The sequence below is a fragment of the Phragmites australis genome, chromosome 15 (assembly GCF_958298935.1).
Source record: "Phragmites australis chromosome 15, lpPhrAust1.1, whole genome shotgun sequence".
NCBI lineage: Eukaryota > Viridiplantae > Streptophyta > Magnoliopsida > Poales > Poaceae > Phragmites > Phragmites australis.
The window spans coordinates 2,182,536-2,202,315 of record NC_084935.1 but is presented as its reverse complement, the minus strand read 5'-3'; the positions used below and the strand labels follow the sequence as shown (position 1 = coordinate 2,202,315).

Genomic DNA, 19,780 nt, shown 5'->3' with positions numbered 1-19,780 from the left:
TGTGACTGTGAAATCACCATTCATCAGAGCAAAAGGGGCCTCCAAAGTCTCGGTTTGCCTGAGGAGCCCCTCGGGTTGCGCACGTGATAGAGGTGAGAGAGAGAAGGGTCTGGAGAGAGAGCAGAGAGAGTGCTGGAGAGAGGACAAGGAAGTCGCTGGCTCCTTGAATGCGGAGGAAAGCGATGGGAACTGTGAGCAGTGAGTGCAGGTTGGGGATGGTTCTGGTCGGCAGGTCCCGCGTGTCGGTGGGAGGGAGCAGGCTGGTGTGTTACGGTCGGGTCGTGTCGTAGCTGGGCCGAAGGAGCATGTCAGTGGCCAGAGCTAGCTGGGTGAAGTGGGCGGGCCCGAGAGAGTAGTGGCCAAGCTGGTTTGTTGGGCCATGCAGAGAGAAGAAAAGGGAAATGAGTGGGCCGGAAAGAAGGGATGGGATTGGCCCATAATAAGAAAAGGAAAAGGAATTCATAAAAGAATTGGATTTTGTATTAATTCAGATAGGATTATTTGGATTTGAGTCCTTGATTTTTTGGAGAGCTTTGGATCCAAAACATTTGTATCCTAACAGGAATTGAATTGATTTAGAATTCAACTAAATTTGAATATAGGGACTATATTTGAATTTAAGAGACGTTCAAATTCAAATCTCCACGCAAAGAAGCACAAAAACTATTAAACCAAATGCATATGATCATCTCATTGCAGAGTTTAAATTTTATAAATTAATTCGGTGCACATTGGAGTACTTAGCCAATTACTAATATATCTGAATATATTTTTCAGATATATATATTCAGACATATACTTCCTCGATTTTATGTTGGTTTAACTAATTTGAAAATTTTAAAAAGAGTGAATTTTGCTATAATCTAAATGCTACAGCTCATAGTGTTACACCGTTGATTCAATCTAGTTTAACTTAATTAACTAACTAATCATTAACTATATCAAATTAACTAATTAGCTGATTAAGTTGAATTAGAGTGGACCAACGGATCCATCCACACCCATCTCTATTTTTTGAGAACACGCAAGAACTTTATGTGCCATTTCATCAAGAAGTCTTAGGAATGAAAACGTAAGTCCCGTCTCGTTTCGATCCGTTTTCTACATTTTTCGGACTGTTTTCGGATTTTTGGACTTACGTGTCCCGAAAACAGTTTTATTGTTTTCCCAACTGTTTTTGGATTTTCCATTTCTAATCGGGAATTTCCTGTTTTTCTAATTAAGATCAAACGTCACAAATCATAATATAGCACACAGGCCAAGCTCAGCCAACCAATCCAAACATCATCTGTATCCTAATTTCACCCAGACCCTAATGGTTTAATCTCAGTCGGCTGTCGACCTACCGATGTTGTTTAAACTCTTGCATCTACGCCTTCTTCAACCTTAATCTTTGTGTGACTCTATGTTATGTCGAGTATTTGAGTTAAGATATTGTGGTTATTTTTCAGTTGAGATTTATATCATTACGTGGTCTATCTATGTATTGTATGAATTATTTTTATTGGTGTGGATTAATTATATGCCGCGTCGATGCTTGAAGTTATGGTTCTATGCGTGGGTCGATGTTCTCGATTTGAATTATCGGTTCTGATCGATATGAGCGTGTTTCTATTCGGATTGATTCGTTTTCGATATCCCGATATTTTTGAGTTCGTAACTGTTTTTGGTTTTCTCATTTTTATTCTATTTTCGAGAGCAAATATAAAAAAAAATAGTTAGAGATTTTTTTTATCGTTCTCGTCCGTTTTTATACTGTAGGGAAGAAGATCGTGGTGCTGCGTGAGTCGGTTCTTTCTCTGCCCAGTGCCCGTCATTAAGCCATGTAGTCTCTCTCTTTCTCTGAATTCAGTAACACGAGTCGCGTGTGTCCACTGTCCAGTGCATGCGTGTAACCACGGCTCCTTCATTACTTTCTGCCCTTTAGGGAACTGGACGTGATCCATCATCGATTACGTTTCGAACGCTTTCCACTTTTGCGTCACGGTGGATGCATGCAGCAATACCATGTTGATTCTTTCATTGCGTCTCTCGTGAAAAAAATGCCAAAAATCAGCGGCAGCCATTTCTAATCCTCTTTTTAGTGAGTGTTAGGCACGGGTAGCTATCAATCTGGCTGCCGCACTTACCTTCAAGGTTCAGGCTGATTAGAGTAATTCTATCTTTATTACAGAGTGCCGATTATCTTTCGGATTCGAGTTTGCTAATCCCAAAATATGTACGGAGACAGGAACTGCCTTTCACCTTCACCCAAGTGTGCCCCAAATGCGTACTCATCTATAGCGAGACATCTAAGATGATTTCATCAATCTCTAAATTTTGCATATCCGGTCTTCAATATCTAAGCGTGTGTGTATGTGTAGCGGTGTGAGTGTGTACATTTACGAGTTGTACTGGTATTTTTAAAAAAAGTATGCTCAACAGTAATTGGGCCCATTTCATTAAGAAAAAAAAACAGCAATTGGCACCAGAAACTCACAGCCCAAAGCCCAACGGAAGCAACCACAGTTGGCACTCCACCAACGGGCCCATCTAACGGGCTCCGGCACGGCCCAGTGGCCCGTCGCGGCCCGCCGCACCCGCAGAAATGGAGGGAAAACCGGCAATGGAGGGAAAAACCCCCATTTCCCTTCCCTTCCCTTCCCCACCGCGCCGCGACGGAACCAACCGACCGACCTCTCGCCCGCCCGCCCGCCGAGAGATCATCGTGAGAGACGAGGCTCTCCGTGGAGGCCGGCGAGAGGCGTCCATGGCGTTGGGCGAGGGCCCGGACGTGGAGCTTTATGTCTTGTCCTCCTCCCAATCGTCGTCTCCCTCCGTCGATGGCCCAGCTGGCCCCGTCGCGCCCGCCGCACCCGCCCAAGACCCCGACCCCGTAAGTTCATCTCGCCACCCGCGCTATCTCACCTGAGCTCGGTCGCCGTCTCGCATTCTTGACTCTTGAGGTATGGATGTTCCTGAACTCGCAGGGTGCGACCGCCGGCAAGAGGAAGCGGAAGAATCCGGCTGCAGCGGCCACGCCGAAGCCTCAGAAGCGGCCCAAGGTTTGTACTGGTCACAAGCATTCCATATTCTCCAAAAATAGCAATTTTTTTTTTGCATCTTAAGAATAAAAAGGATCATTTTATACGAACTTAAATAGTTCCTTGCATCTTGTTTGAGTTTGATTCTCTTGCTGTAAAAGTCCTCTAAAACTATAGGAGGTCACCGTTGATACATCCTTGAGAGACTTCGACTTCAGATTAAAATCTGCTATCTACTGTTGCCCCCAAACACGATAGAATTTTGATGTATTTCATATGCCATTCTTTGGTGTAGGATTTCGGGACAAATCAGGCATACGTGTACTATGGAATAAAGAAAAAGACTTTGAGTTCATGACAGGAAGTGACTTGAGACAATGCAAGCACGTGGTCAGCGAGCTACTGCAGCCACGGTCAATGTCACTGGTGGACCTGCAGTGCTGGATCATCAAGCTGTTCCGACTGCATCCAGAAACGCAGGATCTCCAGATTAGGGGGTTCTTGTCAGAAAGGTGCCCCTTTGTCCCTAATACGGATCGCCATTATCTAGACTGGACGACCCACTATCTATATACTGATGATTGTTGGGCTTCTTATGTCAAGAAAGTAAAGAGAAGATACGGGATGGAAATGTTTGTGCTGTGCGTGGACTGCTCTGAAATCAGGCACTACAGAAGTTTGTTCAAAGCCGATCAAGTGGCAATGGGTGCTGACCCTCAATGCACACTTACGAAGGTGTTGCCTGAGCAAAAATCTCTGTCAGCTAACTGGCCTGCCCGCTACGTTTCTGAACGCCTCAAGGAGAACCCGGAATTGACGACTACAGAAATTCTAGCAGATTTTTCAAATGGAAGATATGGTGTGCATATCAGTCGTGCTGGCGCATGGAGAGTGAAACAGAAGGCCTTGGAGTTGCAATTTGGTACCTTTTACGATGCATACAACTATGTACCAAGGTTACTTAAGGACATAAAATACAACAACCATGGAAATTTTGTAGCCATCAAGGATACAGAGGTTGCAGGCTGTGAAGATTTTCGATTCCTCCACCGTATATTTTGGGCCTTTTCACAATGCATACAGTCCTTTGTGTCATGTCGTCCTGTGCTTTGCATTAAGGCCATGCCACTGTGCGGGAAATATCAAGGCATGCTGCTGACTGCACTAGCGTTAGATGCTGATGATAACTACATTCCAGTAGCATTTGCTGTCATCGAGGGTGAGAGCAAGGAAAGCTGGCTGTGGTTTCTCAAGAATGTTAAGCAAGTAGTTGTGAAGGAGCGACCTGATGTCTGCATTATACATGACTACAAAAGGGAGTTGCTGGATGCTATAGAGGACCTTCAGAATAACCGTAACAGGCAGGAGCCAATCCCATGGAGAGACGTGCAAAGCCGGTACTGCATGGAACACCTTGCTGAAAACATTTTGGCACATTTTGGGGACAAGAAGCTTATGGTGCTGTTCAAGAGACTTTGTCAGCAGAACCAACAAAGTAAGTTTGTTAAGATCTGGAAGGAGCTAGACGAGTTGACATTCAAATATATGGCTGAGAAAGAAGGCAGTGGTAGTGCGGATATGCAGCAGGAGTCAGCTGACCATGATCAGACAGAGCTTGAGGCACAAAGCCCGTGCAACCAGCCCTTTTCAGTGGAGGATGGGGAGGAAGGGAATGATTCCGGTGATTGCAACGACAAAGGAAATCATTCTGGTGACGGCAAAGGAAATCATTCTGGTGACAGCAACGCCAAGATAAGGTCGTTTTCTGAGTGGATCCGTCCGAAATCAATGGAGAAATGGTCATTGCTTCATGACACAAAGGGAGCTAGGTATGGCATCATGGGTATTAAAATAGCAGATATAAATAATAACCATGTATTGAAGGGGATAAAGTGCCTTCCGCTCACCGCAATGGTAGAGGTGGCATTCCGGCGGATGGTAGACTACTTTGACAATAGAAGTGTTGCGGCAAAGAAAGCAATCGGCAACCCTTTAATGAGCTTCCCTGAGCGTGTCCAGGGACGACATGAATGCCAAAATGCAAAAAGTTCAGATGCATCAAGTGATCCCTATGAGCACCGACGGCAGTAAGTCTTTTTATAAGGTTCAGCTGAAGCAACGGCATGTGATTGTTCACATGAAAGTGAAATCCACATATATAGGTAACATGAATAAGGCTGATACACCCAGAAAAATTGCTGAATGTTCTTGCAACAAGCCCAAGCTGCACCACAAGCCTTGTTCTCATGTCATTGCAGTTTGCTGTCAGATTGGAGTTAGCACTGCTGCATACATCTCCCCATATTACAGCCTGTCCTATCTGACCAGAACCTGGAGTGGAACATTCGATGTATCTGACAAGACCTTAAAACGCTTCAAAGACCGCATGCTTTTAATACCATGGGAGACACCAACTTGGATCCCTGACAAAAGCCTGGAGTGCAGTCTTCCTGCCTTTCTAACATCAGACTGCATACAGACTGGCATGGATGAGGAAGAGCAATAGTGCAGCACCGAAAGTCCGAAAGTAGACCAATTGCAGACAATCAGGGCACCGAAAATTGCTTAGATGAACCTAGTCAAGCTTGAATTTCTATTATCGTGTTGGCTTAATATCATATTTATCCTAATTATGCACTAGAATTGAGCTTAAGTTATCCTATGTAACCTTGGGTTTCTATCAGTACTTTGCCTTTCTTCTTTGTGAAGAAGAACCTGAATTGGTCAAGCGTCACACCTCCGTAGAGGCTGCAGTTACGTGTTAATATAAACCAGGAATAGCCCCTGGTGTGGCCTTACAATCAGGGATTTCAACTTTGGAAACAAGAAAGAGGAAAGCTTATCTAACTGATTACACATGATCACAACTTCCTAAACTTATCCTCCTACTTCTATTCTTATCTTTAACAGACCCCTACAATCACAACTTATCTAAGTTGAGATTGCGTTTAAAAACTTCTAGCTGCCGAACTGACAAGGGTTTAGTAAATCCATCAGCAATCTGATCTCCTGAACTTATGAATTTAATCTCTAATTGCTTTCTAGCTACTCTTTCTCTGGCAAAATGATAATCAACCTCTATGTGTTTGGTTCTAGTATGAAACACAGGATTAACTGATAAGTATGTAGCTCCAATATTATCACACCACAACTGTGCAGTCTTTGGAGTCTGTATACCAAGCTCTTCTAGGAGAGTTTGAACCCACATTACCTCGGCTGTAGTATTAGCAACTGCTTTGTATTCTGCCTCTGTACTAGACCTTGAAACAGTGGCTTGTTTTCGTGCACTCCATGACACTAGGTTTGCACCCAAGTATACTGCCAAGCCTCCTGTAGACCTTTTATCATCCACACATTCTGCCCAATCTGCATCTGAAAAGGCACTCACAGTGTTTGACATAGATTTGCCAATTCTAAGACCAAGCTTTGTTGTGAACCTTATGTATCTCAGTATCCTTTTAACAGCTGTCCAATGAATTGTCGTAGGTGCATGTAAGAATTGACACACTTTGTTTACAGAAAAGGCAATATCCGGTCTAGTCAAGGTCAAATATTGTAAAGCTCCAACTATACTTCTATACTGAGTTGCATCATGAGGTCCTAACAAAGATCCTTCATGTGCTGACAATTTCTCTTAGGCTGATAATGGAGTACTTACTGGTTTACATTGTAGCATTCCAACTCTCCTCAAGACATCTGTAGCATACTTTTCTTGTGTCAACAGGATTCCTTCCCGAACTTTGTTAACCTCTATGCCAAGAAAATAATGCAATTCTCCAAGATCTTTCAGAGCAAAGTCCTATTTCAAATTACGAAGTAAAGCTACAGTAGCATTGTGTGTTGAGCTAGCAACTATTATATCATCAACATATATAAGAACAAAGACAGTAACATCTCCTTGATTATAGAAGAAGAGGGATGTATCAGTTTTAGAAGCCTTGAACCCAAGTTCACATAACTTTGCATACAGCATAGAGTACCATGCTCTAGGTGCTTGTTTTAATCCATAGAGAGCTTTATCCAACTTACAAATATAGTGTGATGTAGACTTTACTTCATATCCCGGCGGCTGTCTCATGTAAACATCCTCCTCCAGAACACCATGAAGGAACGCGTTATGCACATCTAGTTGTCGTAGACTCCAACCCCTGGATACAGCAATAGACAAAACAATTCTAATGGTAGCAGCTTTGACTACAGGACTAAACGTGTCCTCATAGTCTATGCCATATCGTTGTTTAAAACCTTTTGCAACTAGGCGTGCTTTATATCTGTCCAAGCTACCATCAGATTTTGTTTTGACTTTGTAAACCCATTTGCAATCTATAACATTTGTACCTTTATGTGGTGGAACCAAGTGCCAAGTCTTGTTGTCCATAAGAGCCTGATACTCTGCGTCCATGGCAGTCTTCTAATTTGGATTGGACAGGGCTTCATCAAGGCTTTGAGGCTCATTGATTTGTGATTCACCTATATAGGAAAAGAAACCACGTTTTCCATATCGTATTGTACCATCGGTGTAGACCTTGTCGTGTCGTATACCACTCTGAGAACGTGTTGATGGTCGCAATGGGTGCACTGTAGGAGCGACATCGTCAGGTGCAGGTGCAGAGGTTGCCGTCACATCAGTTGTTGTTGCTGCAGTGTCGTTGACATCGGCTGTTGTTGCTGCTGTGTCATTGTCCCCCGTGGCAGCAACCAGCGAGTTGTCATGGGACCCACCGGGAACAGCAGCACCGGAGGCGGAGAGAGGCATGGCGCCATCTGGTTTATCATCACCAAAAGCCGTGGGCGCTGCATCTGGCGCGCCGGCGAGCACTGACTCCGGAGCAGACGAGGCAATCTCTGCTCCCTGGTCGGCTGCACCACTATCACATGCACTTGAAGCTTGTGCTGCAGCATCATTCTCAGGACAAATATCAGTGCTGTTAGGATCATTAATCAATTGACCATCATGTTCACCCCTAGTAGTAGGATTTAGCAAGATTGGTGGAAGAAGAAGTATTTTCGATCGTAATCGAGCGCCGGCATTGGAATGCAATTGAGAGAAGGGAAACACGCTTTCATCAAAAATAACATCACGTGAAATATACACCCTTCCAGAATGGATATCAAGGCATTTAAATCCTTTGTGGAGATTGCTATAGCCAAGGAAAGTGCACTGTTGGGATTTAAACCGGAGTTTGCGAGAATTATATGGACGAAGATGAGGCCAACATGCACATCCAAAAATACGAAGGGATGAATAGTTGGGTTTTTCTTTGAACAAACATTCTAAGGGTGTAGCAAAGTTGATGACTTTACTGGGTGTTCTATTTATGAGATAAGTGGCAGCCAAAAAAGCCTCATCCCAAAACTTTAGGGGCATAGATGCTTGGGCTAGTAAAGAAAGACCAACTTCCACAATATGACGATGTTTGCGTTCAGCAGAGCCATTTTGTTGATGTGTGTGAGGGCATGAGACATGGTGAGTGATTCCTACTTTAGTAAAAAAAAGGAATTTAACTTCTCATACTCACCACCCCAATCAGATTGCATAGCAATAATTTTGCGACTGAAGAGTCTCTCAACAAGACTTTGAAACTCATGAATTTTGGCAAAAACTTCAGACTTGTATTTCAGCAAATAGATCCATGTAAACTTACTGAAATCATCTATAAAACTCACATAGTACTTTTTGCCCCCAACAGAGTCAGGTGCAGGACCCCACACATCTGAATAAATTAATTCTAAAGGAAACTTGGACACACTTGTAGACCTAACATAAGGCAGTTGATGGCTCTTGGCCTTTTGACAAGCATCACAGACTGACTCTTCAATAGACTCTGCTGAACAAGGCAAATTATTCTTGCTAATGACTCGATGAACAACTGGTAGGGATGGATGTCCTAGGCGATTATGCCACCTAATGACAGTAGGTTTTGTGACTCCATAGACCTCTCTGGATGATGAAGGAAGGGGATAGAGGCCATGGCGACACCACCCTTTAAGAAGCGTGTTCTTCGTGACCCGATCCTTTATCAAAAAATAGAACGGGTGAACTTCTAAGAAGGCATGATTATCATAAAGAAAACGATGAACTGAAACAAGATTCTTTTTAGCCTTTGGAACATGCAGAATATTTTTGAGGAACAACTTGTGATTACTAGGGGTATGAACAATTGAATGGCCAATATGATCAATATCCATACCTGATCCACTTGCCGTGTGGACTTGATCCTTGCCGTTATATTTGTCACGAACTGTCAACTTCTCTATCTCGCCGGTGATGTGATCAGTTGCACCGGTATCCATGTACCAGTTTGTGTCGATCCCGTACGAGTTGGAGATGGCAGCATCACTTCTCTCTCGGTTGGAATGAACTCTTTGTCAAACCTGTACCAACAATCAAAAACAGTGTGACCTGTTCTTCCACAAAGTTGGCAGACAGGGCGTTTGTTGTTGACGTTGCCGCGGCCGCCGAAGCCTCCAGTGTTGTTGCGACCACGGCCTCTGCCGCGACCACGACCACCGCCATCTGCGGCAGCCCTGCCACCTCGATTGAAGTTGAAGCCGCCGCCGCCGCGTCCAAAACCGCTGCCGCCGCGTCCAAAACCACCGCCGCCGCGGCCACCGCGCCTGGCGATGTTGGCCAACGAGTTCGCCCCTTCTTGTCGCAGCTTCATCCGGTTCTCAAAGCTCAGAAGTTGTGCGTAAACTTCCGAGACAGGAACAGGATGTGATCTCCCGACTATGGAGGACACCACTGGCTCAAAGTCGGCGTCGAGGCCAGCGATGATGTAGGCGTTCATCTCTTCATCGTCTAGAGCCTTGCCAGACGAAGCAATCTCATCAGCAAGAGCCTTTATCTTGCCGATATATTCTGCCACCGTCAGGTTACCCTTGCGGGTGGTGGCAAGAGCGATGCGCGTGTTGATGGAACAAGCGCGGCTTTGTGTCGAGAACATGTTCTCGATCGCCTTCCACACTTCTGCAGCAGTTGATAAATTGACAACTTGAGTTAGTACTTCCTTTGAAAGAGAAGACAGGATGTACCCGAGAACTTGTTGATCTGCAGCAATCCACGCCTCATAGGCTGGATTTGGTTGCACGATGGTCTTGCCATCTTTCTCAGATGAGCCGATTTCAGCATCTGGAGCCTTGCTTGCGCCGGTCAGATATCCTTCCAACCGAGCGCCACAGACAGGAGGAAGAACTTGTGCCTTCCAGAGGAGATAGTTCCCCTTGTTTAGTTTCTCTGCGACAACATGGCCGGCCAGAGGATTCACGACGGCATTGGAAGAGCTCGCCATGTTTGCTAGATGCAATTTTGGTGGAGGAGAGGCTCTGGTACCATGAAGAAGAACCTAAATTGGTCAAGCGTCACACCTCCGTAGAGGCCGCAGTTACGTGTTAATATAAACCAGGAATAGCCCCTGGCGTGGCCTTACAATCAGGGATTTCAACTTTGGAAACAAGAAAGAGGAAAGCTTATCTAACTGATTACACATGATCACAACTTCCTAAACTTATCCTCCTACTTCTATTCTTATCTTTAACACTTTGCTCTTCTAAAAAAATGAACTTTGCAGATCTTTAAGGCAATGTCATTGGTAAGCTCGTGCGTGGCTGCAAATCAGAGGTTACCTTTGATGAAAATGTCATTTTTCTTTCTTTCTGTGTCATTCTTCGTGCCGTTACTGCTGAGCCATTAAGGCTAGGCAGGACAGAGCTAGATCTTCATTCTCTTTCCATTTTCTGTATGATGCTCTCGCCTTATTTAGGTTTGTTTGATATGACATAATCATTCCAAAAGGCGTACCTTATATTTTTTTTTAACGAAGAAAGGCATACTTTGTAGGTCGGTTGCTCTTTAAGGAAAAATCTACAATCCCTAAATCCTATTGCACTTTTGTTTTAGAATTGAATCCTACTGCAATTGATGCGATAATTCACATGAATATTAAGAATGGTATCTGTTTTCTTGTTTAAACTCTTGTTCACAAGGAATGACTGTTTCTTGGACCATTGGCCCCAATTTGTTGTCTTGCTAAGCAGTTCCAGTTCGATGAACATTGTGGTGGTTGTCATGAATGATGATGATCCTTAACGTTGTCCATGAATGATAAAAGATGGTCGGTGCAATCCCATGCACAAATGTCAGTAATCCTAGTTGAATTGCCCCTAAGATTAGCAATTTTCGCAGATTTTGCTCTTCCAAGATTGCTGCATGGATCAGTGCCATTTTGAACTCCTACTTTTTAATACAATAGGCAGCCGGTGCGGTTCTTCTAAAAGTGCATTTTTGAACTACTAGAAGCATGCATTCATGATTTTTCTGAGATCTGTTTTGAACTGATTATTTTGATTTGAACTAACTGTAGATAGAGTTATATGTTGTTAGAGATACATGTTTGCTTGTCTTATGTTGTGTAGGCGATAGATGTAACTTGACGGTTGACTGTGGAATGATCGGGGCCAAGTGAGGTATTTGGTGTTGAACGATCGAGGAGACTGGACTGAGTCAAGGGTGATCCTAGATGTGCACGTAGAGATCAAGCAAAATATGAAAGAAAGGATGGAGACGGCTTGTTGACGAAGTTAAGCAAAGGGGATGCTGGTCATCGAGGTTCCCTTCGTCGACGCCAGCTTCTTGCCTACCCAAGGTAATCAACGGGCTACTCAGAATCCTTGGTTGTGGCTTCTTAATCCTGATCTAGACATATCTTCTCCATCTCCGGTGGACGGCGTACAGATTGGGCGATGATGCTCTTGAAAGAGTGGTTCTGAATCTGTTTGTAATTTTTGTCTTTTCTAGGATGACTTCTGTAAAACGGGAGTGTTATACTGCACTCCTTTAATACAATCAGGCTTCCAGCCCCTTCCGCAAAAAAAGAAAAAGAAAAAAGAGAAGATATCCTATGTAAACTTGAATTTTTATTATTAGTTTGATCTCTAAGGCATCTGGAGCCATATTTTAATCCTCTTCTGTGAAGTACAGTTTTCCGTTTTGCATATGATGGTGAACCTTAGTTCCTCTGCCTTTGTAAACAGTGTCCCCATATTGACAGAAGTACTTTCACAGTTTAGTTTGTTTTTTATCTACTTCTTTTCAGTGGCAGCTCTTCACATCCAGAGAAAGGAGGGCATTCTCTCCTTAAGGAATAATATGCGTGCCATGTTCTTAGCAATTGTACCACTAATCAAATCTACAATCCCTGAATCCTGCAACACTTGGTGTGACAATTCACATGAATATTAAGAAACATATCTAATTTTTGGTTTAAACCGTTGTTCACAAGAAATGAGATGATAGAATCCTTGCCTGTTTCTTGAACCATTGGGCCCATTTTGTGGTTTTTCTAAGCAGTTCCAGTTCCACAAACACTGTTGTGATTGTCATACTGACGATGATCCTTAAAGTTGTCAATGGCAGATAGAAGATCAGCGCAACGCCGCGCACAGCTGTCAGGGATCCTTTCTGAATAGCACCTATGGTTAGCAATTTTGGCTAATTTTACTCTTGCAAGACTGCTTCCTGGATCAGTGCGTTTCTGAACTACTTGAGAAGACTGCTAATTTTGCTCTTGTAAGACTGCTAATTTTACTCTTGAGAGCGATATGTATGCTGTTTTGCTGCACTAGTACCACAATTGCGCAGTGACGAGATGTTTCTCAAGTCCTAGAGCAAGTGCAGGTACAGAAGTCTGCGCAACTTGTAGAGCTGGTAGATAACAACTTTTAGACTGATGACAGAGAGCTGGATTTCCCATTTCCTGATTCCTGAAGAAACTTGTACCACCTCTCCTGGGCCAGGTAAGTTTCAACTTCCGACTCTGGCTGTTGCAAATTTGCAGTTAGTTTGCCTGTCCTAACGATGGCAAGTGTGGCATTCATTTGAGGGTACGAAATGTGTTGCGAATTTATGCATGTGCTCAGCGTGCACCGACACACTAGCTTCCTCGTGTTGTGCGTGCGTGTATTCTGCGTGCTCACTGGCGGTCCTCAGAGCGTTGCTCCATGCATGGATCCAAGAATCAGGAAAGGAAACCACAACAGCCTTACATGGCATCCAAGAAAAGAAAAAAGTAGAACAAAATTAGCAACCTGTTCAATAGCACAATACAGAATCAGAAAGTCGCTGCAACAGAGATCTTTCTGAAGAATTCTGATGGTGTGTAGCTGGCCTGGGTACATGACATGATTCCTCTGACTTGATTAGAAGAACAAACAAATGATTAAATATGCTAATTACTCAAAAGTAGTTGAGAGGTTGGACCTAACATACTTTTGACATTCTCAAGCAAGAAAACCAATAGCTCAACGTAATGATAGACGAGCTAAATAAAAGGGTAGAAAATAATCCTTTTAACGCCTAATGAGATAGCACTAATGCATTACCTTAATGAAATGTTAGCTCATTTGCTTACAGAAGAAAAGCTCAAATAGTACCAAAGAGCTAAGGTCAAAGAACTGCTGGAGGGGATAATAATACCAAGTATTTTCAGCTAGTGGCCAATGAAAAAAATAGAAAGACAAGAATATACTGATTGGAACAGGAGGATGGACCTTTAATTGGAGAGGACAATCTTAATAAATATATCACAAAATATTATAAAGACATTTTTGGAAAACCGGAGCATAATAATTTTGCAATAGATGAATCACTAATTAGCGATATTCCTCAAGTAAGTGAAAGAGAAAATGAGATCCTTACCGCCCCTTTCGTAGAGGAGGAGGTATAAGGAAAATTTTCCAAATAGAGCATAATAAAGCGTCAGGGTTTGATGGCTTCCCTGTTGAATTTAAGGACTTTCACCAAGGGTAATTATCTATTTACAATCTAAATTTTGGTGTTATTACCCTAATTCCTAAAAAGAGTAGTGCACTGAAAATTCAAAAATATCATCCAAGTTGCCTCCTTAATGTCAGTTTTAAAATTTTCACTAAAGTTGCCACAAATCAGATTGGTACTGTTACTAAAAAAGTAATTAGCCTTTCAAAAACTGCATTCATATATGGTCGAAACATAATGGAATGAGTGATAATAATTCATGAGACCATTCATGAGTTGCATAGGAAAAAGCAAAATGATGTGATCTTAAAAATTGATTTCGAGAAAGCATATGACATGGTTAAATGGCCCTTTCTTCAGCAGACATTGAGAATGAAAGGATTTTTCTGCACAATGGTGCGATTAGATACAAAGCTTTGTGTCCGGGGGCCACACATGAATTAAAGTTAATAATGATGTTGGACCTTGTTTCCAAATACAAAAAGTTAATAATCACTTTTTAATATTGTAGCAGATATACTTGCAGTATTAATATCTAGAGCAAAAAAGGATGGACAAATCACTAGAGTGGTTCCACACCTGATAGATGATGGTTTATCTATTCTGTAATATGCAGATAACATCATCATTTTCATGGATCATAACCTTGAGCAAGCAAAAAATATGAAACTTTTGCTATATGTATTTGAAATTTGGGCTTAAGATTAACTTTCATAAAAATGAGATATTTTACTACGGGGCTGCTAAACATTATAAAGACCAGTACACATAATTATTTGGATGTGATATTGAATCTTTGCCCTTCAGATATCTTGGCATTCCAATGATTCACAGGAAGCTAAGGAATGGTGATTGGAAGTGGGTTGAAGAAAAGTTTGAGAGGAAATTGAGTAGTTAGAAAAGGAAACTTATGTATGTTAGAGGTCGATTAGTACTTCTAAACTCAGTACTAAGTTGTCTTCCTATTCTCATGATGTTCTTTTTGAAGTTCCCTGTAGGGTGCTAAAAAGATTGGATTATCTTCGGTTTTGGTTTTTTTGGCAAGGAGATAACCTTAAAAATAAGTATCGGCTTGCTCAATGGGACATCCTATGCCAACCTAAAGATCAGGGTGAATTTGGCATTACTAATCTCTTGGTTAAGAATATTTGTCTCCTTAGCAAGTGGCTTTTTATACTGCTTAATGAGAATAAGGTCTGACAGCAAATGCTCAGAAATAAATACCTAGGCGGCAAATATCTCACTCAGGTTGACGGAAAACCAGGAGATTCTCACTTCTGGTCTGGACTCATGAAAGTGAAAGATGAATTCCTCATATGGGGATGTCCAGATTAAGGATGGATGCCAAACTAGATTCTGTAATGATACTTGTTTGGGTAACACACATTTGACTTAACAATATCCTTCGTTGTATAGTGTGGTTAGAAGGAAACAATTCACAGTGGCATAAGTCATGAGTTCCATACCGCTAAACCTCTCGTTTCGTAGACCAAATACTGGGGATAAACAAATTGCTTAGCATAATATGGTGACCAAACTAGTGCATGCTCATTTATGCAATGGCTGAGACACCTTTAATTGGGGTTTGCATGCAAATGCTAAATTTTCGGTTTATTCCATGTACAAACAAATGATGACACAAGTCGTATCCGTCCTAGCAAAAGGTCTATGAAAGCTTAAGGTCCCACACAAGATCAATGTTTTCCTGTAGTATTTATGTAGATGAGTGATTTTGACTAAGGATAATTTGGCCAAAAGAAATTAGAATGATAGCTTAACATGTAGCTTCTGCAATCACAATGAAAACATGCATCATTTATTCTTTGAGTGTCATCTTACTAGGTCTATTTGGCACATAATCACTATTGCCTTGAGAATTCAGAAACCTAGCAGTAAGGGCCATATAATGGGGAATTGACTAAGGACAAGGTGGGCTACTACTAAATCACGGGTTCTAAGTAGGGGTAGCTATCATTTTTTTAATCTATATAGCTCTACCGTAATGATATTATTTTTAATAAAAAAACCTAACATGACTTTGATGCAAGTAATTTTTAAGGAAATCTATTGGTTGCGTTTCTAAAGGTTGCTACATAAGAAAATAGAAAAGGAAGATATTCTGAAGGTATGCCACTGTTTAGAGATGGTGGTCATGTATTTCTTCAATAAGAACGGGTGGTCGTACAACCATAGACTATATGATTAAGGTTTTTTTATTGATGTTGTTTTCATTTATGATGAAACCATGTAATAATAAATACAGCCTGTATGCAATGATCGATGAAAAAGCCGGAAGTTGTTCCTTTATTAAAAAAAACTACTCGAAAGTACAGCAGTGAAGTCCACTGATTGGCACTGATTGGGCCCTTGGTTGAGGCAAGATTAGTGGCGCCAATGTCCACTATTTAAAAAATCACAGGAAGCTGCAGCCAGCTCTAGTGTCATGATTGGGAAACAATTTTGGGCAACAAAAACAGGTATTACTGTTTAGTTTTTTTTATAGATATTCCTGTTTAGTAATAAGGTTTCTCGAAGAAAAGTAATTCTTTTTTTATACTGGTGATTTGGTTATCCTGACAGGGGTTCGATTTCAGTAAAACAAATATGAACAGATTCAGCCATTTCCCAGGTTAACTACTGTCTATTTGTCGGTTGGATGCCATTGGTTAGCTGCAGCTAGCTAGCGCATTGACTTGGCTTCGTTTTTTAGTCACACGTGTCCGACCATACAATTCGATTAGTCGCACCTGTCGGTTGGATGCCAGGGTTAAATAGACCGTGTATGCATAACATAGTGTTTACATTTTTGCTATCGTTTCATGTAAAAAAATTAACTCAAGATGCTATATTTGAAATACAAATACTATTAAGGTAATACTAAACTCATCACACGAAAACACTTAAATCACACAAACTAAATACTAATGAGTCATAGTATTACCCTAATACTACTTCTACTAGTGATTCACGCCGATGGATAATCGAGCACAGACGTCAGCGACCGTCACGACGCAACTATTTGTACTAAGCATGGCGATCGAATGATCTGGTCTCCGTGGTGCACCTGTGCTGTACACTTGTACTGGCAGACAGGCTGCTGCTTGTACTACGCACGTCGATCGAATGATTTGGCCTCTGCGATCACGCTGGCCGCTGGCGGGAGGGAGACCGGAGACATGCATGCATGCGTGGTGGAGCGCCTTGCCCCTCGACGCGCAATGCAAGCTGGACTAGCTAGCAGCCAACACGAACTCCGATACCATCCTCCCTCCCTCCCTCTGCACGAACTCCTCGATCTCCTCACAGATTCCTCTCTCTAATAGTAGTATAATCCACGGATCCACCCCCTATAAATAATCTCCGGACAGTCGGACACTTACATTGTTGTCACGGCACGGCGGCTGCTCCAATAATCAAATCATTCAGGCCGCTGCACAGAGCACGAAACATCGTGTCCATTTGGAGCCCAGCTGAACACAAGGCCGGCCGTGAGCTCTGGAGCGATCGAGCGAGAAGGCATGTGGGAAATTGTTGGGATGACTAGTGTGCATCACATGCCATGAACTGATGATCTAAGCATAGGGTCGGGTTGCTCCCGTGCGCTAGCTCCTCGGCTGCTCGCGCGCGTCTCGTCTCCGTCCCTGCCTAGCTTGTCTCCCGTCCCTCCGCGCGCGTGTACCCGCCCCTGCCAACTTTATCCTCCCCTCCCCCCCAAAAAACGCGGGCCTCCGGCGGTGGTGGCACCCTTCCCTTGCTAGCCACCACCGTGCCCCTCTCCACCCCGTCCGGTCCCATGGCGCCAAGGACCCGGATGGCAGCAGCCCCGCGCCTCGGGTCCAACGCGTCATCACCCGTCGACGTGCCGTTGCCACGGGCGTGCGCGGCGGCGGTGCCCGGGCTCCTGCTGGCGCTGCTGCTCATCGGCGGCCACGGCGCGACGGCGGTGTCCGCCATCCGCGTCGACGTCATCCGGCTGCCGTCGGCGTCGCCGTTCCCGGCGTTCAGGGAGGCCCCCGCGTTCCGCAACGGCGACGAGTGCCCGCCGCGGGGCTCGGCCGACGGGCGCGTCGACGTCGCCATGACGCTGGACGCCAACTACCTCCGTGGCACCATGGCGGCCGTGTTCTCCATCCTGCAGCACACGGCGTGCCCGGAGAACGTGGCGTTCCACTTCCTGTCGGCCCGGCGGGAGCCGGACCTGCTGGCGGCCATCCGCGCCACGTTCCCCTACCTCGACCCCAGCGTTTACCGCTTCGACCCGTCCCGCGTCCGGAGCCGCATCTCCCGCTCCGTGCGCCACGCGCTGGACCAGCCGCTCAACTACGCGCGCATCTACCTCGCCGACACGCTGCCCTCCGACGTGCGCAGGGTAATCTACCTCGACTCCGACGTGGTCGTCGTCGACGACGTCCACAAGCTCTGGTCCGTAGACCTCGGGGGCCACGTGGTGGCCGCGCCCGAGTACTGCCACGTCAACTTCACCAAGTACTTCACCGACGCGTTCTGGTCGGACCCGTACCTCAGCGCCACGTTCCGCGGCCGCCGGCCGTGCTACTTCAACACGGGCGTGATGGTGATGGACGTGGCCAAGTGGCGCCAAGGGTACACCAGGCGGGTGGAGGAGTGGATGGCGGTGCAGAAGCAGAAGCGGATCTACCACCTCGGCTCGCTGCCGCCGTTCCTGCTGGTGCTCGCCGGCAACATCAAGCCGGTGGACCACCGGTGGAACCAGCACGGGCTCGGCGGCGACAACATGGAGGGCAAGTGCCGGAGCCTGCACCCGGGGCCCATCAGCCTGCTGCACTGGAGCGGCAAGGGCAAGCCATGGCTGCGGCTCGACTCCAGAAAGCCCTGCACCGTCGACTACCTCTGGGCGCCCTACGACCTCTACAAGGCCGCGGCAACCGCGCTCGAGGAGTGAACCCGACCGTGCATGCGGCGCCGCAAGGCAAGCGAAGAGATCGAGCCCGAAGGGCAGGCAGATCGGCGAGGAAGGAGAGGGAGAGGTGTGTACGCGTTAGATCGGCGCATGCAACGAACCTCGGTCGAGGTGGGAGCTCAAGGATGGGGGACTGGAAGAGGAGTTTAGTTTGGAAGATGGACGGACATTGATCAAGGCCGGAGGAGGGAGGGCCGGGAATGCATGTGTAGCTCTCTTTCTCCTCTTGTTTTGGGTTCTCGCATGATTCTGCCCTCGGATTCGTTCGTCGTGTTTGTAGAGGTCAGTCGGGCTGCATGGTGTGTCATAAAGAGATTAGGGTGCTGCAGTGTGGGTGGTGGGGGGGGGGACACTTTGCGGTGTACTACTGAACACACAGAGACAGAAAGAAAAGGACGATGAGCTTCTATTTTTTTAGATAACGGCCGTGAGCCGTTGGATAGTTATTCAATGACTCCACATTCGTTTTCAATCTCATATTTGCCTCCTGTCCTCGCATCCGTCATTAACTTTCCATCAGCTCACATTTGTGCTCATTTTCCACCTCTCGGCCTTCTTAATCCATCTCCGACGGCATTTTTATTGTCGAATTCGTCGTCATCGCCCTCCACTGTACTAACCTGACGTCATTGGCTCACCAGCCTTCCTTCGCCACCCACGGCTAGCGACATCCCCATGCTGCTCTGCCCCCATGCTAGCCTCCTTCGTTAGGCTAGCCTCCCTCCTTAGAACCTCTTCTAGATTCGGTAACGAAGAAGCTCCCTACGTCGTTGGTAGATCATCTCTGCACTGCATTTGCATCAACGCAGCAAAGGTGCAAGGCGCAAGTAACTACCCAGCCTCCCTGTCTCTGCCCCCCCCCCTTGTGTAGTTACTTGCCACCCCACCCCTACCCCGCCACCACTAGCGCCGCTAGTACCTTCCTCCCTGCCCCCGAAGTCAGGGATCCCGCCGCGGTACGACCTAGATGCCAAGTGGGACGCGTGCCTCGACCTCTCCATCCGCCGTGTCGCCTACTCCTTCCTCGGTGGCACCTTTGCAGGC

The 19,780-nt window shown here is 45.0% G+C and overlaps 1 protein-coding gene and 1 non-coding gene across 2 annotated transcripts; one reads left to right on the top strand and one right to left on the bottom strand.

Annotated features, from left to right (window-relative positions):
- Positions 1-9,693: 9,693 nt before the first annotated feature.
- Positions 9,694-9,832, bottom strand: LOC133894207 (small nucleolar RNA Z247). Its single transcript, XR_009905016.1, has one exon. It is a non-coding gene; the product is annotated as a small nucleolar RNA Z247 (small nucleolar RNA).
- A 7,709-nt stretch (positions 9,833-17,541) lies between these two features.
- Positions 17,542-19,035, top strand: LOC133893128 (probable galacturonosyltransferase-like 4). Its single transcript, XM_062334092.1, has one exon. The coding sequence runs from the start codon at positions 17,591-17,593 to the stop codon at positions 18,716-18,718; it is 1,128 nt and encodes a 375-aa protein (XP_062190076.1). The 5' UTR covers positions 17,542-17,590; the 3' UTR covers positions 18,719-19,035.
- Positions 19,036-19,780: the final 745 nt, after the last annotated feature.